The following is a 26,166-nucleotide window of genomic DNA, read 5'->3' as shown; positions in this document are numbered from 1 at the left end:
GCATATAAAAAGGATAGTAGCAATTAAGAACCTCTGTATTTCTTCTATATTTCCCTCTACAACTTTCTTCACACAAAATTGTGAAATTTGATGCTGCTCCATGAGCCTTGCAGATTAAACAACAACAAAAACAAAATCAATAGAAAAAAAAGTTTGTCCACTTTTTGGTCACCTGTAAAAGGCATTCTTCTCTCAATGTGCCCTTCCCAAGTGGTTTGGCTTCCTATAGCTAGTGATTATAAGAATCCTATCAATGGAAAACTGAGTAGGGAACAGAATCTCTTAAGTCAAAACACAGGTAAGTACAAAAGCAGCAACTGGGAGTTTATTGGACAGGATTACCTCAAGATGAATCGACTCAATTTAGGTAAAAAAGTTCTAGTCTCTTTTCATACTGTTGAATTACCAGTCCATCCAGAAACATGAATAACATGTAACAAGGAAGTATAACTTAAGACAAGGTCTTTCATAAAACTGGATTAATATGATAAGACCACAGGCTAACTAGCCCAGTATCCAGTCTCTAGCAGAAGCTAAAAGTGAATAGTCAAGACTAAATCAAAACAATGTATCTTCTTACATTCCCAGAATATTTGCTTGGCTTCATATGAAGCTATTCTTCTGGCTTAGGAAATACCTAAACTAAGAAGTCTCCAAGGGACACACTGAACCAGAAGCAACTGCCTTAACAGGCCTCAGTGAAATACAGGAATCCTGAATCCACTCAATTACTTTTTGAATAGTGGTATTTTTTTAGCACCTGCATCAGGGATCATCTGAGTTGTTCTCTGTTGTTCTGACAGAAAACAAGTGACTGAGTGCAAAATCACCTTCTCAGCCCTTCAATATGCTCCACCACGTCTCTTCTCACATCCTTCCACAGGTAAAAAGATCAGCATCTATTCAGTCATTTCATGTGTGGAACTTACTTCAAAACTCCAATCAATCATTTTGACCTCTTTTACATTTATCTACATTTACCTATCGATTTACCATAGCATCCTTCTCTAAATCTTCTTAGTTAGCCTACACCTCTACTATCCAGAAAAAAAAAATAGAAAAAATGGGTATCTCCACTTCCTGTTCCAAATTACCTATAAGCAAAATGAACTGCACAGGTCCCAGCACAGATATTCACAAAACTCCACTGGGATTTACTGCTGCAAAAACTGATCATGCTCTTTACTTTGCTTTTTATCTTCTAGCAAATAATCTGCTCTGATAAATCCTTACTCTTATCCCAAATCTGTACAGTTTCTTTAAGGAGCCTTTGGTAAAAACTTCAGGGAAACATCTTACTACGCAAGTTGGCTGTTACCAGCTTCAGCAACCTCAAAAAAAGATGCCGGAAAATTCCTTGAAGAATAATTAGCTCTGCGATGCATAAGCTTTCCTTTACAAACACTGAAATAACCCTTACACTGTGTCAAATTTAACCATGTGTCCATAAATTTGTGTTTCAAATAAAGTGTGACAGTCCAGATACTGTGCTCAGTAATTCAGTCTCCTCCAGGATTCAAGAATTCAGAATTGTCAAGAATACAAAAGTCTAAGTGGGTTAAAGAATATCCAAATAAGAGTGCTGAAACACAATTTGCCTTTTGAAGAAAATTTTTAGCTTTTATTCTTGTTTTATAATGCATCAGTGAAATTTAGGAATTCATCAGCATTATAGATATGAGTTGTATTGTTAACACAGACAGACATCTTAGGAAAATCAAGGTATCACTTTTATGTTAAAGTAGTAATTTTTGTCATTTTAGTTTTCATGACTGCAATCAAAAAGGAGAGTCTCTTATACAGCCCGTTTATAAAAGTAATTCAAGCATTATACTACTCTTTGGAAGTTTTTAAGCATTTCAATAACAAAACAAAACAGACACAAGAAGATAAACTGACATGAAAGATTTCTTTCAGAATACTACAGAAAACAGGAGGTTCAAAAAAGAAACTTTGGAATATTTTTAAATTGAACAGAAAATATTTATATTTCTTTAAATAATCAAGATACCAAATAGGTCAATAGAAAATATAAAGGAATAGTGAACTCTAGCTCCAAAATATACAAAATGGAGTGATCTCTTTAGTAAAGAGGCCCAGAGATACATTGCCAATGAAACTAGAAATGGCCTAGTAACTTTCAATTGCAAATATTTATTATGTTTCTGTTTCCTTTTTTTTCTGTTTTAGTTTTAAGGAAGATTTTTCTGATAGAATGCAAACTATTCTCTACTAAAGTGAATAACATAGAGATTAAAAAAAAAAAAAACATGTATTTTTATCTTGCCTCAGAATGGAAGAGAAATTTTCAGTAAAATTTAGCTGTGAAAAAATTTACTTTGAATTAAAATTAAGCTACATTTTTAAACATATGGGTAAGGAATTATACTAGGGCAAGACTAAGCAATTCCAACTTTTTAGCAAGGTATTAATTACAGATAATTAGTAGGGAGTGGAGAAGTTCCATAAATGGGCTAAAGCATCTTGAGGGTATTGCCAGCTTCAAGGGATGAAATATGACACGAAGCAAAGTAATAATTAAAAACATATTTCACCAACACTTGTACATCACGACATTTACCACTCTAATTATCTGTAATTGTTTAAACCTAAACACACTGTCACAGTGTACTTTTCTGCAAGTCTGATAGTGATGTCAGAGCAGAACAATGAAATGGAAGCATCAGCTCAAGACCAGCTTAGTTTATATATTATTCAAACACTAAACAGATCCAGAATTTGAAATCCATATTTAAGGTACAGAATTTGAAAGCTTCTGTACAGCACTAAGAAATTCAGTTAACGAATTAAGCATTATCAGGGAGCGCCTATAATGAAAAGCTGTGGCGTATCTATGAGGAAAACTGTTAATGAACCAAGCATGCAAATGTTCACAGCTTAAGCCTTCTGTAGGTATTTCATTGTACCTCTAGAGCCAATTTACACTACAACAATCTGTTAAAAACTCTCTTTAACTGAAAGGCTTTTTAACATAAAGTTTGACAGAATACAGTTAACTGAACTTGACATAGCTTTGTGAAACAATAGACAGTTTAAGTTTCAGACCACAGATTCGAAATGGTAGAAACAGCTGGAAATATTGGCACAAAACATATCCACAAAAGAAAGCAAGCAGATTAGTTTAGCTTTTTAAATGACAGAGAAGGAAATATGTTATTTAAAAATGCTTTTGAACTGTTGAATATTCAAAGGAGTTCTACTAGGTAGTTTTGGGGACTGACTTTTTTGTGGGTGATTTTTGTTTGCTTTGAAGAGTGGATGTTTGAATAAAGTGCTATGGGTGAAGCAAGATCCAGACTTTAGCATTACACCAATTCTTCTCCCCCTGACCCGTAGATTAGTTTGAAGATATTTTGTCAAATAATATTAATTCCTAAAATGCAAACTATACTGTTGTTACTTAGCCATAAACATGGAAAAAGGGTTTAGAAAAAAGACTGGGCAGCCTTTATCTCCCTGGTACTTAGTAACAGCCTATAAACTAACTTGTTTCCAGTACAATACTTTGAACAAGTAAAATTATGAAGAAGCAAGATTTAACATTAATAATTGCTTTTAGTGTTAACATGCATCATTTTACTGTATCTTTATACTGATAAAAGATTTTGAATGCATATATGGGAATTGGTAACCATAGAGGCGAACAAAGACAGAGGCAAGAAAAATTTTCATTACAGCACTGATGTTTTTTTCCTTTTTCATCATTCCTTAGTTTTATAATAATGAAACAAAATCAATATTCTTTATGTATTAACAGAAAAAAAAATCTTCCAATCTGTTCCTTTACACAGGTACCCTTAAAACTTGTGTAAAATCAGTCTTTTACACTTCTGTAACCATCAGGTATGTCATCTTTAGTGCTTTTTCCAGTGTCACCAGTAAGTGTCTCCATTTTACTCTTCCATGTGAATCCATTCTATAACAATATCAGAACACTTGCAATTAAAATGTGTAAGTAATTAACAATAGCAGAGCTTTATGACTTTTCCAGATCCTTGCAAATCAAGTTTCCACTGCTGAACTGCCAGGGTACATCAGGAACAGTCACCATCAGGAGCATTTTGCTAAGTTAAATAAGCAGCAGCCACAAGCTCTTGCTGAACCTCAACTAGCCTATTTTTATCATATTTTAAAAAGATTTAAATCTTTTTGCCATGTTCATTACCATGGAAACTAAAAAACACTGAATCCAACAGTGGATATGCAGCAAGCACTCAGCCTACAGCAATACACCACAGCTAAATGAGAAATAGCAGAAGCAGAAAACAGAAGGAGGCAACACATGAACATGGAAACAGTGAGATTAATGTGAGTTCAGATAAGCTCATCTCTAAAACAATTTTTACTGTAGCTAGTTATTACAACTGCTGTGACATACATCCAGATGCTGCAGTACTCCACAGTGAAGAAAACAAAGACACAGCAATTCGCTCTGTAACAAAACTAAGCAGTCCACACTGCCATCACCTGCAACCATGTTCTATACTCCTCTGCAGGCATACAAGCTCCCAGTTCAAGTCAGCTATGCATTTTTTTCCTTTAAGTCTTCTTTGAAAGCAGTTTATAACCTCTCTTTATGTTGAAGCTGACAATTACTGTTCACTGTGCACAACCTGCTGCTAGGCAGTAAGAGTCCCATAGGCAAGAATGCAGAGCACAAACACACTATGTGAGCAACACGAAACTTACTTTCCCTATCTCTATCACAAGTTTTAGCTACTAGCCAAGGTAGGGGAAAACTCTGCCTTTTCTTTTTAACTTTAAAATACAAATTTGCTTGAAAAAATTAATGTCACAAAACGTAAAAGCTGAAGCTCAGTAGGATTCAGAAATGCATATGGATGCAGAGAACAAATATTTATATCAAAGTTAACAAAATCACTGTGTAAGATCTAGCAATATATTTTTAATATAGATATTTCTGTCCATTTTTGACAGGTTCCTTCAACTTTCTTTTTGTTCTAAGGAACAAATCACACATGATTCTGTGACCAGAAGTCAGGATCTAGACTAATGAGATAGATTAAAAAGCCATTGTTTTGTGTTCCATTTACCAAAACCACTAAGAAAAGCTGTCATTCACTTTGATTTAGATTCATCAAGGAATCAATACAACAAAAACACAGAAATAAGCTAACTAGACAGAAAAGACAGCCACTTTACCGACTGTCATGTTCTAGCTCTGACCTCAAAATGAAACAGAAGCTGGAGTATAATCACAAGACTAGGTTTTAGACCCAGCACCCTTAAGGGTGACTCTGAATAAAAGAAACAGGAAGATCAAGTTTTCAACTTCTCTTGAGACAGCTAAGAGCTAACCCTTCTGTTTTTAAATCCATGCCTTAATATTCTTGCAAATAGCTTACAGGACTATTATGATAGTACTTGTATCACTGGCCTCAGGTTATGCCAGGGGAGGTTTATACTGGATATGAGGAAAAATCTCTTCTCTGAAAGGGTATGTTAACTATTGAAACAGACTGCCCACGGAAATGGTTGAGTCACCATTCCTGGAAGTATTTAAAAGACGTGTAGATGTCACACTCAGGGACATGGTCTAGTCGTGGACTTGGCAGTGCTGGATAAACAGTTGGACTTGATGACCTTAAAGGTCTTTCCTAAACTTAACAATTCTGTGTTTCTACAATTCAAGCCTATTCTTTAAGTCTTAATCTTATTCTAGCTGCTACTGCTTCTGTCTTCACAAACAAGAGGTCCAAACAAACCAATCATCCTGTGAAAGAAGTACACATGCTTGACTTTATACCAAAATCATAAACCCAACTACTACTGTAGTAGAGGGTGAAGTGCAGCTTTGCTATTGAGGAATAAAAACTTAATCAAGAATAACTGGAGGTGCTTTGCTGAGAAAAGAAGGGCACCGGCAGGCACAAACAAGAAATGTCAAGTGTTGTGTCTACATTACCAATAAAGTATGGAGGAGAGGTTCTTTTTGGTCTTTCCTGCATCCCTACTCAGAATCATACGAAATGCACTCAACTGTGCAGCTGGAGAGCTCAAAGTCATTTCCCTTCTGGTGGAATCAAGGTGAAAGTCATATGCAAGGGCATCTGCTAAAGCTCATCATTTGCAGTGTGGCCCTAGCACCCAGAACTCAGCATGCATTGTGTCCATATGACTGTCAACTGGGATAAGTATTGCTTCTGGTGAAATGCCAGTTTACACATACAATCCTGATACAGTAACAGATGACCAAAAGTCAAACCTCAGTACTTCTCCCTTTGTGCCACACCAGTAGGTATATTCCTAAAGCTACTCTAACAAAGACCACACAAACTAGCATAATGAAAATAAGAATACAAACTAGATGAGAATGAACAGTAATACTGGTATGAACATGAAATACCTCATGCAACTAGAGCTAAGTATTAATTAGATTGACTTCACAAACCAAGTCCCGAGTAATCATGAGATAGTCTTAATTTTTCTCATATCAGAAAAGGACACAGAAGTCATTTTGAGCAGAGTTAAACATAGAATTTCAGACTTCATATACAATTTCACCTTTTAAAAAAATCATATTTTAGCTATAATGTCAAGAAGAAATAAGAAAATGTTAATATTCTATGTGACAACAGTAGTAATCAAAATACTGTTAGGACTCTTTACACTTTAAAAAACTATCTTGTAAATTGGAAAAATACTTGGAAAAGAGTTATAGGGACAAGACAAAGACAAAACAATCTTGCCCCAATGTAGAAAACTACAGATTATTTAGGTTATTCTAGGAAAATGTAAAGAAGTGTTCACATTCTCACAGTGAAGAGATTTCATATATGGAGTTCTAAAATTAAGCAACCAACAGAGAATTTAGTCAGATTTAGAAGCAGAGGTGAGCCAAATTTACATTTTATTTTTAAATAAAATAAATGTATGTTTTATTTTTAGGGGGTTTTAACAGATAAGATTATTCACTCTTGGTACAATTTACTTAAGAGAATCACCTCTTGAAATTCTGCAGGATCATAAATGGTCCTTTTTCTTGCCTCTTGATACACTAAACCATCAGTAGCTAAGACAGTAAAAGCTCTAGCATCACCACCTTGCTTTCTTCTTTGCTCTCTCAAAACAAGCAGCAGATGACAATTTAGACGGGTGGTCTCCTTTATGCGGGATAGTGATTCTTGCTCAGTATTCAGCATTTTTGAACCTGTGCCAAACGTGTGATTCTTGCGGATAGAGTAAACTTATCAGTGTAAATCCAGTAACAATACTCTCATAATCCAGTCTAACTTCCAACTTGACTAATGGCAGTGTGTCTCCCTAACATACACCCTCCAAATTATATCTGAAGACAAAATGCCTTTTCACTGCTACAGAGATGACAGATTTCACCCAGGGTGTGGCAGCTTTGCACCACTGCACCAAACAATTCCAAGAGCTAATATATAAATTCACACAGCGCTTTGAGATCCTACAGGATGAGGAGTGCCATAAAATGGAAGTAATTATTCCATTAACACAAAAAAAACTTTTTATTTTTTTCTTATGCAAGGCATTAGAATTTCTCCAAACATTCTTGTGGCAGAAATTAATTAGGGCAAGGTGGGGATTCACACAATATCCTGGCTCTACCATTGCGCCAGAGAACTAATCAAGTACAGAGCTATCTAAACTAGCATAGTTTTCTCAACAGACCACCAATTTAGCTTCAGTTTTTGATTAAATGAAACCATTACTGACAAAATTAATTTAGTACATTTATCCTGAAAAGGATTCTGTAGAATTTAGGTTTTAAGCATAGGGAAAGGGAAGATTTTAAGCATAAGGTAGACTTTAAGGATAGGAAAAGGAGAAAAAAATACTTACTCCTCTTAAGGGTAGCACAAACCTGCTAGGGTAAAAAGATGCCAGGTGAAGTAACTGCAAAATCTCCCCCGAAAAAGTCTCAGAATCACAACTTGAAGACTGTATAAATTAGGATATTCATTTAGGTGAGGCTGACAACCCTGTATTTAAGCAACAGTCTGCACGCATCTGCTTGAAGATGAGTGGAGAAAGGCAGATCCAAATCCACTGCAAGAGTTATTAAGAATCAGCTCCACTGCAATTTTGTTTCAAAACAAAAAAAATTACCAATTTTCAGCAGGAAAGAAATGAAACAGAACTCGGGTTCTACTGAAGTTCCAAAGAAATCATCTCTTAAATGGGACTAAAACCAGAGGTAAATCCAAGCTGAAATGGACCACAACAATGAAAGGGTGCTGTTAAGAAAGTAAAATCTTTTCGTGTAAGGAGAAATGGGACACTGGATTTTGTTTAAAAATTTAGGAGCTATGCAGGTTTCCTTGTCAAACAATCAGATCTATTATCCTAACAACCTATGGACAAACCAGCAGAAAGACTTGCTTTGTCAGGCCATTTCAGATGCTTAGATTGCACATTGAAAAACTCAAGAGATATTCCCCATCTTGACACTAGTATACAGCTAATTAAAATATGTATTATTATACCATCAAAAGATCTGGATTAGGAATTTCAACAAGATGAAGCAATCCATGCTGCTTTACTATTCAGCCAAGTAGATAAACTTAGACCAACCAAGTAGGTAGTTACACTAAAACTGTAATTACCTATTACATTTCATAGGCAGATGGAAGTACGCTGTCCTTAGGACTCCATACAAAGAAAAGCATTGGCTTGTAATACTGTCCTCATACAAATCATAGAAGTAGTAGATTACAATTGTTTTAGCTAGCTCTTGTCTAATTCGTGAATGACTTCTTGATTCAGTATTTCAGAATATAGCTGATGATGGGGAAAAAAAAACTAATCCAGACACAAACTGGAATGCAGAATAAGGAAAAACAACAATGATCTTACATGGCATGTATTTAGGAGACCTGAATGTATAACTACAAAACCCTAAAGCAAAGTGGGTGATCAAAGCTGGGGATTGTGGAAACAGAAGTGGATCTCCATACACATGCACAGAGCATATAAAACCCACAAAATTCATTTGAAGAAGCAAGAGGTAAACTGACCATCCTTACAACATAATACACTTCATAAAAGATGTCTGATGCTCTTTTACAAAGATGAAGGCCAAGAAACAATCTATTACAACTTATGATAAATCTTTATATCTTACCTGATTTTTTGCCATATATTAAATAAAATGGTGATGTCTTTCAGTGTTTTTACAGTAAAGAAACAAACAGCTCTAACCCGTATCATCAATTCATGACTGAATAGCATCAGGTAAAAAAAAAAATCTCCAAGTGAATGTTTACAGGAGGTAAATACTCAGCTGATCAGTCTTGCCCCAACTTAGATACCTTGACATACAGAAAACTTCATATTTTGTGAACGTTAGAAAGAGTTGAGGTGCCTTGAAGATTCAGATAACTTTAGCCCTAGGAGGGAGGCAAACAGTGGGGTTTTTTTTTCAAGATTCCAGCATTAGGCTCAAATGGCCAAATTCTGCCTCACTTATATTCTGACCTTTCAGTCCTTTTTCTGAATCTCACCCTTGCTTCCAAAGCTGCCAAGGTTTTAGTCAACAATTTGTCCACTACTGTTCATTTAATTGCCTGCTGCTTCTGGCAATATTAATTTGACAGACACTGATTTCTTTAACAAAGAATGAACCCACAGGAAAATGCCCAAATCAGTCTAGACATTTTGCCTTGAAGGACTTGCCTATCTATGCCAGAATACTACTAAACTGCTACAGCTGACTTCACTTCCCTGCTACAGAGGGTACTAAAACGTTTCACACATGTTTGAAGAAGAATCCAAGTAATGTTGTGCCCTTTCAAAAAGCACTTTAGAAGTTTACAAAATCCACATGGAATACACTCCCTATTATTTACATCCAGAGAAGACAATACTTTGAGCAAATACTTCTACAATGGGCCTAACAACGGCCAACTTCCTTTCTTACTGTGGCAAAATCTTCCCCGAACATTCTCAGGGGTTTACTAGACAAGAAAAATTTTGGGATTTCCTTTTCTCCTACTGAGGACCAGGTTGGACAGTTTGCAGATCTCTTCTCCCCATCTCAACCCCATCTGCAGACATCTTGCAATGATTATTTTGGGGAGCTGGAAGAACATCTGCCTCCCAGAATTTAGCATCAAAGTATTTGCATGATTTTCCCTGACATACTATTATTTTGTATCTTGTCATTACTACGCTTATATATAGCAGCTCTCTCCTATGCAGACAGATGCTTTAACATCCCACAAGTAAATGTGACTGCTCATTATCCAAGAAGTAGGTAATGATGGCTATGAAGGGATGTACTAATTCAGTGTAGTCCCCAAAACTACTTATCTTTACATAGTTACCACACACAGAATCCTTAAGGTCAGTCTGTTCTATGTGGATATCTGTAAGGAGGCTCTAGACATGCACAAGAGAAACACCTCTAATCATAGTGAAGCTCACAGTCCTTCAATGAATACTCCTTCTTCCAGATCCTTTTTTTTTATTTCAGCTTCGTTGCTCTGAATAGCTAAAAATAAACTTCCAAAATCTACAAAAGGTTTAGTATCAACAGATGATTAAACTAACTACACATGCAATACGACCACCCTCCATAATGGTGTAGCTTTTGTGGCAAATGGCTAAGGGTAAAACAACTTATAAAAGATTACCAGGAAAAAACTGTGTATCAATTTTTTTTTTTTTAAGATTGTTAGTAACCTATCACTCTGTGCTTAAATAGTGATCAGACTTTGCCAAGCTATCTACATGTGAAGGATTAATACAGAATACCCTTCTAACGTCCCAGCCTTTCTTCAGCTGCGTGTAGTTCTTCCCTTTTACAGAGTTCTCAGCTGCAGCAGACTGATCACACTGGTGTGCAATTCTACTGTATTTCCAGCATTCATGTTTACTGCTTCAACCATCATTATCATCTCCACTAGGCTTTCTGTTTACATCTCTGACACAGAAGCTAGTCGGTACCTTCTACATACCACTCCTCTACTGCTTCCATTTTCAGTTGTTTCCCTTCCAGATCAGGAAAGGCAAAGCTTTTTAATTGTTCCTGACACCTTCATTACTTTGGCAGAAACATTTCAAATACATAGTGCTTTGTTAAGTTTGGGTATTTCACCTTTGCATATTGTGGTTGTGTTACTTTGTACACTAATATGACATGACACAAGCTGCTTTGTGTTAAAGACAAAAGATTTGAGATCAGTATGCAATAATGACAATATGTCAGAAATAGGTATTATAGAAATCAGTCTCAGCCTACTCTAATTAAAGGAAAAAGGTAGTCTACCTGACTTCCCGATACTCTAATTCCTTAAAAGATACTGCTCCAGGGGAACACTTGACTTCTAGTAAGTGAAGTCTTCCCCCCACACTCCTCTTCTCAGGCTTACAGGATCATATTTTGCATTTGCTACTATTTAAATTAAAAAGCTGTACAGAAACATGAAACTACCTTAAGCAAAAATGAACAAGTCTGGTCTAAAGAATTTATCCTTTATTTGCTATCTTTGGATAGAGTGGATTTGCAATTAACACGTAAACTTTTCTGATTTCCCTTAGGGCTGGTATGTATAGAAAAGGAACATGTGTTTCCTAAGATCAAGATTTTAATTCTTACTAACTTAAAAAAAAAAAAAAAAAACAAAAAGAAAAATCTACTGACTGGTTTTGTCCCAAATAAGTAGAACTAAAGTAAATCACAGGTTCTGCAATTTTGCAACTTTTCCACTGGATTTACTAGCTAGAGACTTCCATTTTTTATTCTAAAATGTTTAATTTGTTCACTACTAATATTTACTGAAGGTTACTGGTACGGTTCATTACATAGTACAGGAAACAAGAACTCACAAATTAGGACATACCAGAACTAAAAGTGCTGTTCCCGTATTATGCTTACCCCCTTAACACATTGTATGTCCTTTTACCCAATATCCCAAGGAAACCCCCTGATAAGGTAAAGCCTCCATCTGCAAGATACCACATACACTACAAACACAGTTCTTTCTCCCCTTACAATTGTTTGCACCTGTTATTTGTCCTCTTTGTGTCAAGTACACATCATACAAATAAAAGCTAGAACTTTTCTAAATTTTATAAATTTAACAAATTGAAGGGCATGAAATTAGTGCTGTACTTCATAAGAATATGAGGTGAGGAGGCATAAATATGAGTGACTAACATTTACAGGCATATGTAAGGAGGCCTGTATAATTCATCCTTCCTCACCTCAGGACTATCCCAATACAAATGAAGTTCCCAACGACTGGAAAAAGGGAAATAACACCCCCATTTTGAAGAAGTGGGAAATGGAAGACCCAGGGAACTACAGACTAGTCACTCTCACCTCTTGGATCAGATTCTCCTGGAAGACATGCTAAGGCAAATGAAAAACAACAAGGTGGTTGGTGACAGCCAGCATGGCTTCACTAAGAGGAAATCCTGCCTGACCAATTCGGTGGCCTTCTACGATGGGGCCACCAAACTGATGTATAGGGACAAAGCAGTTGATGTCATCGACCTGCACTTGTGCACAACATCCTTGTCTCTAAACTGGAGAGACAACTTTAATGGATGGACCACTCAGTGGATAAAGAACTGGCTGGATGGCCACATGAAAAGAGTTGTGGTCAATGGCTCAATATCCAGCTGGTAGACCAGTAACGAGTGGTGTCCCTTAGGGATCGGTGTTGGGAACAATCTTGTTCAACATCTTTGTCAGCAACATGGACTGCAGTGACAGAAGAAGGGATAACAGGTTTAAACTTAAACAGGGGAAGTTCAGGTTAGATATAAGGAAGAAGATTTTTACTGTGAGAGTGGTGAGAAAATAGAATAGGCTGCCCAGAGAAGTGGTAAATGCTCTATCCCTGGACGTGTTCAAGTCCAGGTTGGAGAGGGCCTCAGGCAACATGGTGAAGTGTGAGGCATTCCTGGCCATGGCAGGGGGATTGGAACTAGATGATCTTAAGGTCCTTTCCAACCCTAACCATTCTATGATTCTAAATTCCAAAGTCCTACTACAAAGGGAAGGCATCAGAGTATTTCACTGAAACAGAATAAAACAGCTGTTTTGCCATGCTTCATAGAACCATCTGAACACAGACGCTTGCAACAGAAAACATTAAGCGGTGTTACACATACGGGTAGGAGCCAAATTCCATAATGCCTATGCATTTAATATAGCTAAGTGCTCTATCTAATGACATATAAGTCAAATTAGTGAGATCTTTTGATCAAGACACCATTTTTGCTCCACTGGCTGTTGTGGGCTCTGAACAGTTGCTTAATTTCAATATTGACTTTAAATATTTTCAAGTCTGGCTTATGTGATGTCCAACACAGTGGCCAAGAGATACCCTGAGTCAAAAGTAAAATGTAGAACAATGTTACAGAAACTTCATAAAAACATTAAAATCAGTATCACTATTCCGAAGTGGAAGGAGTAGCTATTTCCTGAACAGTGGTCTTCTGACCCTGCTGCACTGGAGCAATTATCATTTGAGGCAGAATACTGAAAAGCTTTCCCTTTCCTGCTGCACCTCCACTTAGCTGCTGCATCACAAGACAGCAGACACAAAATACTCCCAATTCTGCCTTCTCCAAGAAACAGCAATGGTTCTCAAGCTGTTTGCATTCCCCCAATAAAAAAAAGTAAAAATAAGGGACATCTGAATGTCTTCTTTTTTTTTTTTCCTCTCAAGCACATACACAGATATCATAGAATCACAGAATAGTTAGGGTTGGAAAGGACCTTAAGATCATCAAGTTCCAACTCCCCTGCCATGGGCAGGGACACTTCACACTAAACCATGTCACCAAAGGGTTTGTCCAGCCTGGCCTTGAACATTACCAGGGATGGAGCATTCACAACCTCCCTGGGCAACCCATCCAGTGCCTCACCACCCTAACAGGAAAGAATTTCCTCCTTATAGCCAATCTAAACTTCCCCTGTTTAAGTTTTAACCCATTACCCCTTGTCCTATCACTACAGTCCCTAATGAAGAGTCCCTCCCCAGCATCCCTACAGGCCCCCTTCAGATACTGGAAAAAAAGTTGCTTCCACCACTATCTGATGTTAAAATTGATGCTTACTGAAAAAGTCTGAGATTATTTTTTAAGAAATATTTTTATAAATCTACAGTATTGTTTCAGTGTGGTTAAGAAGCATCATTCAAAATTATTCAAAACCATCAGAAGACCTAGCAGAATCCAGTACCTCACCAACATTTTTTGGACTGGCGTATAAAAATCATTGCTATAATTCTTTCTAATCAAGCAAGAAACAAAAAAAAAAATTTTCTAAGGAAATTACTTTTAATTTGATAAAGATTCTACAAAACTATTTTTAGATATTTTAGTGGTGTCAATAGCTTAATATTTTCTAGTTCTAAACATATTCAATCCAGCAATAAATGGAGAAGGAGCACTAGTCTACTCTGCCAAGATTGGTATCGGACAAGAGCAAAAAAGACCACACACAGCAAACATGTAAGAATCAGAGAACTGGCCTTTAACTAAATGTTGCAACTTAGTGGCCAAGATACTCAGAGATCTTACATTCAGGAAAAACAACATATCTGGAAGTAAACTTTATAAATCTACCTACTCATATCGGATGACGCATCTGATGCATTAAATAGAGACAGAGTTTAAAAGCAGTATTCCACATTACCCACAATGTAACTGAAAAGCCTATGTTACTTGAAGAGATAATTCAAATAGCTTTTTTCTAAGGAATGCATGTTTGACTGTTGTTTTTTCCCCACACTGTTGTTGCATAAAGGTCACAACTGTGAAAAACACACAGGAGCAGGATCATGATCCCATGCCAAGTCAACCAAAATTAATTCCATTCCCAGTTTTGTGAATGACTTGCAAATTGAGTGACAAAATTACTTTATCTTTTTTTTGTTCTTCTGTATAATGATACTTACCTACTTCAGTAGGTTGTCTAGGTTGGAAACTAATTATGGGTATGTTAATATTTAGGAAGCATCATACATCCATTCCCACAAAAATCTGTCCTACAGTAGCTTGTCTAAGTTTTTCAGGACAACAATTATCTATCCTTTTTTTTTTTTTTTTACTGTTCCCAGAACAATAGGGTCTTAATCCTTGACTTGGAGAGCTAGATACCATTGAAACATAAATAATTAACAAACAATAATGAGTTGAGAGGTTTAGCGAAGTGTTATCCTTCCCAGAGCTCCAAGGCACAGAACATTTAAATGACCAGGATTTAGCCAATGCAAGGAAACTGGGGACAAGGAACCATAGCCTTGGTTGCTTGCTAACAACTTTGGTGGCTTGCTCTTGAAAGAGCAGGGATACAAAAAAGACAACTGATGGAATGCATATGTGAGAAGAGAACACTATTCAGAGGAGCATACGGACTGAAAATATAGTTGCCTTTTGAGAAGGCATTTAGGGTAAAAGCGTTTCATGTGTTTGCCAGCTCTACTGTATCTGCAAACTAGAAGCAAACACAGCAGGAAAAAACAAGGGTTTGTTTGGGGACTTGTGTCTTGTTGGGTTGTTGTGTTGTTGCTGGTTGGTTTTTTTTTTGAGAAACACCACAAATACGTAATTTGGAAAAGAGGTACACCTCAACAAGAAAGGAACAGTTGTACAATCAACAGTAGCTGTTGTCTCTTGAGATGTGTTCTATGCACATATATAGAATCACAGAACAGTTAGGGTTAGAAAGAACCTTAAGATCATCTAGATCCAACCCCCCCTGCCATGGGCAGGGACACCTCGCACTAAAACGTGTCACCCCAGGCTCTGTCCAACCTGGCCTTGAACACCACCAGGGATGGAACATTCACAACTTTCCTGGGCAATCAGTTCCAGTGCCTCACCACCCTTACACCCTTACATATGCTGCCTTTATCATGAGTATGCCCGCTACTTTCAAACTAAAGCCTCACTTTCAAAGTAACTGTATCAGCTGCGTGTTATTGTAGACACTAAGAACATCCCCCCTGCTTCCCATCAGAAGTAAAAAAGTTGGATTTAGTCCAACCACTTGAGTAGCTCTTCATCTTGGACAGTGCTTCATCTTCAGCATCTAAGGATAGCTTCAAGTATCAAGCATAAAGGGTATGACGTGGAACTCATGCCAACATTTCTAAGTAAAACAATTACTGAATATTAAGCAACTGCTTTTTCTTCATTGTTTGTCCATACCACTTGTTCTGCCTTGGTGATTTCTAAGCTATGTACTCTCTGAAGGTGGGTATCAGTAACTTGGGCTTGTTTACTCTAGAAATGAAAGACCTATGGGAAGTGCGACTATCATCAGTACTGAAGTGAAAAATAAAGAAATACTCTGCTTCCAGTCAGGCTGGAAGATACCTGGAGGACAGGCAATTTCCACAAGGTGATGAATGAAAAGGAAGTAGAATGCTGAGACGAAAGCCTGGAGTGTTTCCAGTAAACTGTGAATGCAGGGTGGGGCAAATGAAAGCAGTCATCAAGAAGGATAAAGGCAAAATATACTACCAGCTATTTTTATTTTCTTAAATAAAGATAATGTTAAAGCAATATATTAGAAAAAAAAAATAGAATTACAAAAGATACTCCAGTAAAATTATTTTCAGCCACTAATCAAAGTATGTACAATACACATGTAACACAAAACTGATCACTTACCTAGATGTATGAATATTATCCCAACATTTTAGACCAGACTGTATCACATCATATTAATGTCATTATTAAACTGTGCACCCAAAACTCCTGATGCTCAGTCAACAATGCGTACTTAATACATAACTAACTTTAAACACATTAACCCACTAATTTAAGCAATGTATTTAATGCACAATAAAAATTAAAGCAAATCTAATAGTTTAGACCCCCCACCTCCTCTTGTTTTTGGCAGTTTGATAATCAAAAAACTTGAATACAGTAGAAATAGAAAACATTTTCATCAAAAGACTACAGAGAAGTAACATGCACACGGTTGTGATCTGAAACGGATGCTCAATCTTGATTTTTGAAAGAAGAGAAATAGTTACTTTTTTTTAAAACTAAACCAAATGGAAAAAAGTCTTAGAAAGTCTCAAAGTCTTACCTGTTGGTAAGCTTCATAGATTATATCAAACAAGAAGGCCTGAGGCATTTCACTCGCTCTGTACCTGGCACGTTCCAATGAGTGATCTAGGCAGCCATCTGCAGCAGAGGCAATAACAGTAGAAACTAGAGGACGAATTGCTCCTGCTGCCTGTGGAACAAAACATAGAAAGAGGCCTAAATGTTACTAATATTGAAGCCTATCAGAGTGCTGATAGGCTCTACCTCAAAAAAAGTAGAGTTTCAAAATATATTTTCTAGTTACTTATCTTTTACGTATCTCATAATGCGTAAGTCATGCTAAAGTCTGTATGAGACTTTTAAGTTGAATAAAGTAATGGAAGATGGCATATGTAAGTACACAGTGAGGAACAGCTAACAAAAAAAAAATCTTAACGCCTTCTTAAGCATCAACTGCAAATACATGTACAAATCTGAGTTCAGTTCTCAGACTCTTCTACATGCATACTAGGTGGTTTATGTGAGGACAGTTTTAGGCCTATTCAGATAGGAAACAGCAGGAGACAGACTTGAGAGGTCTTGAGAATCCACACCTACAGCTTTCACAGATTTCAATCTGGCTGAACTGCTCAGAAATCAGCAACAAGAAACGTTTCAGGAAACTGAGCTTGCTCCTCCATGAGAATTCACCCTGTGAAATATTGAGTAACCACACTTACGAGTGTATACTGGGAAGGCAGTATATACATTAGAAAGCATTCAATACGGAGCAGCACTGTGCCCCAGAATAAATATTTAAATCCTTGTATTCCAGTTTTGGGTTTGCTGAAGTTTTAAACTAATTAAACATATATCTTTGATCTTCTCATAAATATACAGTATTAAAGATCTATGGCATATCTGGAACAGAACTCTCCTAGCTGCTTTTAGTCATTTTGATACCAGAAAGTTACCCAGACTTCATCAGTCACTTATAAAATGTCCACATGAACTCACATAAGCTAAAAGCAATTGGGGGAAGAGCTGTTCATACAATTACGAAGAAAAGGATAAAATGGCAAAATACTGTTTATCAAGTCACAGGGCAAAAAGCATGCTCCATAACAATGCTAACCACTGAGAACGGCATCCTTACACTATACAGTTTATCAGCAATTTTTAATGGTTATAAAGAAGAGTAATTGGTACTATTCCACAAAATTTGGAATTATCCAGCATCTTAAACCAGTACACCTAGAAAATCAGTCTCAACGGTAAATTCTGACACTTTTTACTGCAACCACAGAAGATCATCTGATGTCTAGTGAGCTTTGACACAGTAAAAAAATAGGTCTCATGACATAAAAGAAGAGCACTGCCCTCATATATATGAGTCCTGTCCATTCTTACAAGATTTCTGACCTCAGATAAGCATACAGTCGCAGAATGAGACACCAAAGTGAGCCCAAATTCCTTTCTCTTCTAAGAGGAAAAAAACTGGTTGTCTTCCCTCCTCTCCCTCACACTGCTGAACAAAAAAAACAAAGAGGAATGCAGTCAGCGTGTTGAGCACTTTATGAGCTCTAAATTACAGCTTCTTAATTAATTCTTTTGCAGAATGAGGACAGAGATGTGAACCAAAATCTGAAAAGCACTTTTTCTTTCTAATACATAGGAAGAGATATCTATACAAAATACTACTGTCCTGTGTTCAGCAGTAGCAGTCATTTTTTCTCCTTAGTAGCTGGTGCAGTGCTGTGGTTTTGACTTTCGGCCTGGAACAGCACTGATAACCTCAATGTTTTTAGTTACTGCTCAAATGTGTAGTCTGGCCAAGGACTTTCTGAGCCTCATGCTCTGCCAGGGAGGAGGGGAAGCCGGGAGGAAGCAGAGACAGGACACCTGACCCAAACTAGCCAAAGAGGTATTCCATACCACAGCACGTCATTCCCAGGATGTAAACTGAGAGTTAACCAGAAGGGCTGGTTCACTGCTCGGTCAGGCTGGGTATTGGTGGGTGGTATTGTATTCTCTTCCCTTGTTATTTGCCTTATCATTATTATAATTGGTGGTAGCAGTAGTGGTTTGTGTTATACCTTAGTTACTGGACTGTTCTTATTTCAATCAGTGGGAGTTGCATTCTTTCGATTTTCCTCCCTGTCCCTCCAGGAGCACGGGTGAGGGGGAGAGGAAGAAAGGCACAGAGTGAGCGAGAGGGCTGCGTGGTTCTGATTTACAGCCTGGGCTTAAACCATGACAACCACACAGAGCAAAGCACCATCATCCAAAGGCACAACATGGTACAGAAAGATCAGTGAGAGCTATGAAGTCACAGAACTGTCTGTAAAGGATCTTGAGAAGTCATCCAGCCCATCCTTCTGACATAGGCAGGATTAATTTTACTTCTGTAATAGAAAAGACAAACTGACAAAACTAAACACCACTATAATGTTAGTAATATGTCCATGTATTAAATGAGGAGTAAATTTAAGAAATGTACTTTGAGGAAAAGCTATGCACAAGTAGAAGTAGAGAGTTTAAATTATGTGCAACTTATCCTTTCTTTATTTCCTATGATTCCAGGACATGGGTTATTACCTCTATATCCCAGCTGCTGGGCATTTGGACTACGTTTTTTTGCTCTGCTGTCATATTTTAATTGGTCACAGACAGAGGGAAAAAAAAAAAAAATGACAAAATTAGAAGGTCATGGGAAAAGAAAGCGAGCAGTGAGCTAGCCACAACTTTTCTGTAATTAGTTAAATCTATTTGATTTTTTTTCTGAAGCACTTACCATTCTAGAAAACCAGCTAGCAAAAGAGGATTTCTTAGGCTGATCCAATATTTTATTACAGTTTTTAACAATCATGTCATGTTACATTTTAAGCATAAAACAGGCCAAGAGAATACAATGTGACTTGCGTAACCAAATCTCACAAGTGAAACACGCACTATGAGGAACAAAAAACCAAACTGCAAATCTAAATAAAAATGAAATACTCAAAATTATGTTCTTAAAAAGAGCTCTGAAACACATTGTTTTCCTGACATCTGGTTTATTGCACAATAAAAATTCATGAATGCCTGTATCAGAATGTGACAATATACTGAACCATATCTCCTGCTCAACTGAGGCCTAGCTCTTCCAGAAGATTCAGAAAGATTCGATTTCTAATAAATCCAAACACATCATTTTTTAAAATACCCAATGAACTTGTCAAGTAATTGAGAGCTTTGTGGCACCTAAAATTTGACAAATGGCATTTTCAAACAACTACAGTTTTGCTTTACACTACCCCAGTACCAAGTTCAGCATGACAAACTGAGTTTTTCACCTGCCTTTCCGCCATTTTACTGAGAAATCACAAGATGGGCACAACAAGATGTCTTCTGCAGCAAGCCCAATTAAACTATACGTGACACTGTCTGAAAACATGAAGTTTAACACAAAGAGTAAGATTTACGGTTGACTTCTGATGATGCAAGGGAGAGAAATTCTAACTATGCATGCAGTGACAGGGTAACTAGCAGTCATTTGATTAAAAAAAAAAAAAAAAGCTTTTATTCCAAAAAAAGTACAACTCAGTCCTAGACTACTCTATGCAATAAATGGAGAATGCAGAGCTCTAGTACTACAGCCAGGAAATTTCTACTGCCCAGAAAACCTTTATATGATGAGCAGCTGGAGTCTGAAAGCTGTGAATCCCTGAGCTACAGCATACTTGCTAAGGTGAAGCACTGAGCTGAAATCTTAAAATCCTGTGACAAGATACAGAAACTGGTTGGTTGGTTTGCTCAGTACTGGTTTGCCTTTCTGCAGGACCTTTCTCTGCCTCAGCACACACACATGGGCTCCCTCAACCAGATGATATGACCCAACACAGAGCTGAGTGTTTACCACCTAAGGCGACTTTCAGACTAGGTGAAACTGGAATCAAGCAAAGGAAAAACTTGGCCTGTGTATGCCCTGCATTGTTTTCAGATGGGACAGGAGATCTGAGTTCCTAACACAGGAAACCTTGCATCTGCAGTACTTCTGGCAACTTTTTCTAGCTGGCATACACTGACACAACTGCCAAACCCAAGCTGGCTTACAAGACCTCACCACACATGCTTCTGCTTCCAAACTTGGCTCACAGGTACCTTCATTCATGGTGTAAACACAGTATTCAGCATATAAAAACAGAAGAATTGAGCTGTGAATTTTGTTCTCAGATGGAGGTCAAAGAGAGGAAGAGTTTAAGATGTATGGCTCGTTCTGCAGTACTCCCTTCTGGTTAACACAAGCGTCCTCCCTACTCGGCACAAAGACTTTTCTGAATCCCATTCCTAGCAGTCCTGTAATGAACTGAACAGGGAACTTAGGTACTTAAGACCGGGCTACAGGCTACATTTTTAGGACACCATAGGGCAAATAATACAGTAAGGTACTACTGTATCTAAAGTGGCTTTCACCCCAATGACTGTGGGGTGCAAGTGAAGAACACAATCATCCAGATAGTCTATCTCCATTCAGTTACAACATCAAGTATTTTATTCTTTGCAGGAACTTCCATGTTGTTTTTCTGGTTATAAATCAGTAACACCTATTTCCATATTAGTAAAGAGAGTATACACTAAGTATCACATATATTAATTTTATCTGTTCTAATTTGTGAGGCTTTGACTTGCTGCTTATGTCAGGAATGTTACAAGTATTTAGGCCAGGTCTCAGGTAAGAAGTTCAGACATGAATTATTTTTTTTTTAAAAAAAAGAACAAAACAAAGAAAAAATTTAAAATTGTAAGTACTTGTTACTGTCACTATAGTTTTACAGGTTTTTTTTTTTTACACTTTGAATTAGCCCACTACAAAATACAAATCCTGTGAGTCTAAAGCAAGTGCCCAGGTCTTATACTAACATTTCCCTGCCCAGAGTACTCATCTTCCACTATATAATCAATTTGGCCCAGATCTCAAGTAGATCTGCTTTCAAGATCATGCACAAAATGCATTACACACCCTTACTGAATGTGAAGTAGATAGTTAATGGATAGTTAGATTGAATTTCTTTCAATGTCCACTTTACAGCCTTCAGGCCACTTCACAGTCAGTCACTCACTCGAGTTTTGGTGAGCCTGGAATGTCCAGAAAATGCATACACTTTTTTCACCCCATTTTTTGCATATTTTGTCAAACAAAGTGTCAAAATATCTGTGGGCAAGCTCCTAAAATATTCTTCCATAGCATAACAGACACTGAAACAAATACTGCTAACAGGTCAGCCTCCTTTTGCAGACAAAATATTGGAATAAAACCCATCCTCTTAGTTTATCATTTCCTTAAAACAACCCTAAAATGTCCTGAGAAAGCAGAATTCCATCAGCTTCAGAGGAAGCGGAAATGACAGACTGGTATCTCTCAGAAGCAAGCTCATCCAACCATCTGCTGCAAACTGAACCAACCTCTAGATGCTTTTAGAAACAATGCATTTCTTTTATAATCCATTTTAAACAGCACCAATAAAAAACATTTATAACAGATTCTAAATTTTGTATTAAGTTTTTTCACAACTGCCTGGAGCATAGCATACATTCAAGATTTAAAGATCCAGTGGTAACTGAAAAAAGGTAGAGAATGAAGTGCATCATGCAGGTCAGTATAATAGAATATCGTAAGTATTTTCAGTAGAATTTCTACTATTTCAGTAGAATCAAGGCATGCTAATGCACCTTTCCACTAAATAGTACTCATTTTTCCACTAAAAATCTCTCATTTTATCATACTTTTATTCTGACAAGAAATTGTTCATATGCATGTATACAGTGAATGCGTAAACGGGTTGTGTTTTAAGATCAGACAACACAGTCAGTTCACGTGAGTAAAACCTAAGCTGTACTGATGACACCTTTTATTAGAGAACTATATATGAATGTTTAGACCACAGAAGCCTACACACAACATGGAAACCCGGCTAACACAATGCAGTATAACTTATTTTTACTAAATATTCATTAAAACTGAAAATCCTCATTTTATTAAAAAAAAAAAAGAAACGCAAAACCAAAAAAAAAACGAACAATACACACCAAAAAAACAGGACCCATTAAAATTTCCAAAGGATTGTGGGGGAGATAGAGCTTATATCAAAAGCAAGAAATTACCCAGCTTACAAATACCTCCAACACACAGTGCATTATTCAGCCAACACCAACACTCCACATCTGTAACACAACCTACCAAGAGCAAGCTATCAAATAGCCAGAGGCTCCAAAAAAGCATGAAAACCAACACACCCATACCACTGATCCAGTCATTTTTGGTAGCCAGAGTTGAAACAGAACAATGCTAAATAGCTGCAAAGCTCAAAAAGTTGAATTATATGGACTAGGAAGAGACAAAAATCGCAGTGGCACTAAATCCTTACAAAAAATACCACAACTACAATTCCTTTTGTTTTACAACAGTGTGGTAACAAGCTCACACAACCACAGATCCTGCAGGCTGGCACACTAAGAGAAAATAAAAAAAAAGCATGTGATGTCTTTGGCACACCCTTGTCCCCAGTAGGGCCCAAGTACTAACGCAGACCCAAAAAGTTCACTTACACAGCCAATTTGCAAACCTGAACTTTGAGTGAGTGGAAATCACAGTCTAAAACTTAGAAAGTCCAGTCCTAAGTGAGCATTTCCCATCGCCCTAACATGACTCCCTTCTACTTTTTAATTATACCAACAATACTTTTCTTCTCCATTCGTAGCCTCTATCTCCCCTGAACTTCATTTTCCCTACGCTTTCTACCTTCTCAGCTGTCCACCAGCATTACATAAATGTACATGTATATTTCAATCACCCCACTGCATTAGATTCAATGTTTTGAAATTACATAGGAATAGCCATGATGTCAAACCCATGCAAGCATAGCTTAACAAGTGTTATCTTTAAAAGAATGTCCTTATTTTCACGTTTTTTCATGTTTTCTCGATATTCATATTTAATTGTAACTCTTTAATCAGAGTTGTTTTCAAATATGACAAGCAAAACAGTATTGAACAAAGACTCCCAAATAATTTAACCACCCTGCCTTAGAAAAAGTAAACTTGTCTTGCATATATACACTGGAAATAGAAGTATATTAGAAATACATTTTCATCACTTCAAAACAGCTGACTTTTTCAAAACAGTATGATGGAGATTGTGGAGCTAGTTATACTTAGTAGGACAAATATATCCATCTGGGAACTCCATTAAAGTCAACTTTGTAGAGGCGAATTTGGTATTTTATCTTGCTTTTCCATGAAGACAAGGACTGCATTAGGACACTGTTCAACTGCATAACAATAACAATAGATGTTAATTTAGACAAGCTAGATATCTAACATCTTACAAATATGCCCTGGAATGTCTTTTATTAGGTGAAAGATTATTTATATGTTACAAAACACTGCCATCTCCTAAGGATTTCAGTCTAAATTAGGTCTGGCTATGACCCAGCAAAAGAAGCTCAGAATAGCTATGATTAATTTCTTTTCATTTTATTTCATCAAACTCTTTCCACATGTTACTACAGGGAAAGTATTCTTTTACACAGACCAAACTACTTGCCATGAAGGTCATTCACAGCTATCTACAGTATGAAAAAATACAGAAATAAACACAGTATCTCTGATGCAGGTAGAAACATGCATTTCTATTCAGACATCTGCACTCCAACTAATTGTCTCTATAGTAATCAACATGCTTCAGCCACACTCAGTAATTAACATTTAAGTCAGAAGACCTGTCTCTACTGAAAGATTTCTTACTGCAAATTTATCAGATTTTTCAAAGCAAAATTTAAAATTTCAATTATAAGATTAAAATATTTGACGTTTAAGATGTTCTTTTCAAATTTTTCATATTGTAAATATGAAGGAGAGAGTATCTAATAAAACAAAGTGATATAACTATCGTAAAATAAAGCAATTAGAGAATGTCTTCCAATGCCCATTTAAGGTATTGTACTGAAGTACTGCATCTTTTTTCTTACATTTCTTTTTTTTTTTCTTTTCCTTTTCTGCATTTTGTATCCCGCTGCTGTCTAGGGCTACATTTTCTCTTTTCTATAACCAGAAGTTGTAACTATAAGAAATTTTATAATTCCACTGCAGAAATAGAAGACTTAAGAGTATTTCCTCCTCCAGCCTACAGAAGTCTTGGCAAAACAATTCTATTTGGATGGAAAAGCATAGACAAAGTAACAATACAAACTATAAGCTACCACTCATATACAGAAGTAAAGCTGATAGCTACAATTTGGCTATAGGTGCTAAGTTTTCCAAACTTCGATGTGAAGACATGTTAAAGCCTGAACTAGCCAAATTTTCGAACTGAACTGATTCAAGTCTGCACACGGACCACAGATTTCATAACTCCATTCTGCACCCAGAAGGACTTATCTGCTGTATAGCAAGGCAAGGCATCAGTCTGGCTGCATGGGTTCAACTCGAATCTGTCCTCATAACATATGCCCTCATAACTCCTTCCATTAATGTCACATTCAAAAGACCCCCTCCAAACCAGGACCTCAACTTCAAGCTTTTCTTGAAGGTCCAAATACAGCATGCAGGCATGACTACAGGACAACTGGCATGACTCAGTAGAGTGGCAGACCACAAGAAAGACAGAGGCAATCTCATTATCATGCAGAAACACAAATTTGAGTCCAGGGTATATTGTATCCTCACCCACACACACACTCAGACTTTACCATGCAGCATAGACTTCATTTGCGTGGCAGTGCTGTGGTGGGGACAGGATTCCTTCTACCTATTTCTCCTACTGACATACAAGAACAATACACAACCTGGGCTGTGTATCCATTAGGTATTAAAGCTGAAGAAAAAAAAAGGTTATCTTCTTCCTGCCAGGTATCTTCTTTTTTTTAAAAAAAGGATATTTCTTAAATTACTTATTTTGACTTTCATTGGAGGAAAAAAATAAATCAAAAGTTACAGTCATTATGGGCATACCATCTTTGATTCTCATTAGTAAGATACCCACTAAAATTTCCTATGTAGGCAGTAACACCAACCAGTCCAATTCCAGCAATGCTGACGTATTTGTACTGGCAGCTTTTATTTGCCCAAGGACAGCACTGGTTGAAACGTTAAACAAACCTGGTCTAACACAGATATTAA

The 26,166-nt window shown here is 36.9% G+C and overlaps 1 protein-coding gene across 1 annotated transcript in view; it reads right to left on the bottom strand.

Annotated features, from left to right (window-relative positions):
* The window catches only part of CRPPA (CDP-L-ribitol pyrophosphorylase A), a 125,188-nt gene that overhangs the window by 79,308 nt on the left and 19,714 nt on the right, over positions 1-26,166 (bottom strand). The window contains exon 3 of the mRNA XM_061469227.1: positions 17,069-17,218. Coding sequence (XP_061325211.1) covers positions 17,069-17,218 — 150 coding nt within the window. The remainder of the gene's footprint in view (positions 1-17,068; positions 17,219-26,166) is intronic.

Source organism: Pezoporus flaviventris, unplaced genomic scaffold, assembly GCF_033815535.1.
Source record: "Pezoporus flaviventris isolate CSIRO_AGI_PZ_B2104156 unplaced genomic scaffold, CSIRO_AGI_Pfla_v1 ptg000055l, whole genome shotgun sequence".
NCBI classification, from domain to species: Eukaryota; Metazoa; Chordata; class Aves; order Psittaciformes; family Psittacidae; genus Pezoporus; species Pezoporus flaviventris.
The sequence above is the reverse complement of the archived record's forward strand: the minus strand, read 5'-3'. Positions and strand labels throughout refer to the sequence as shown.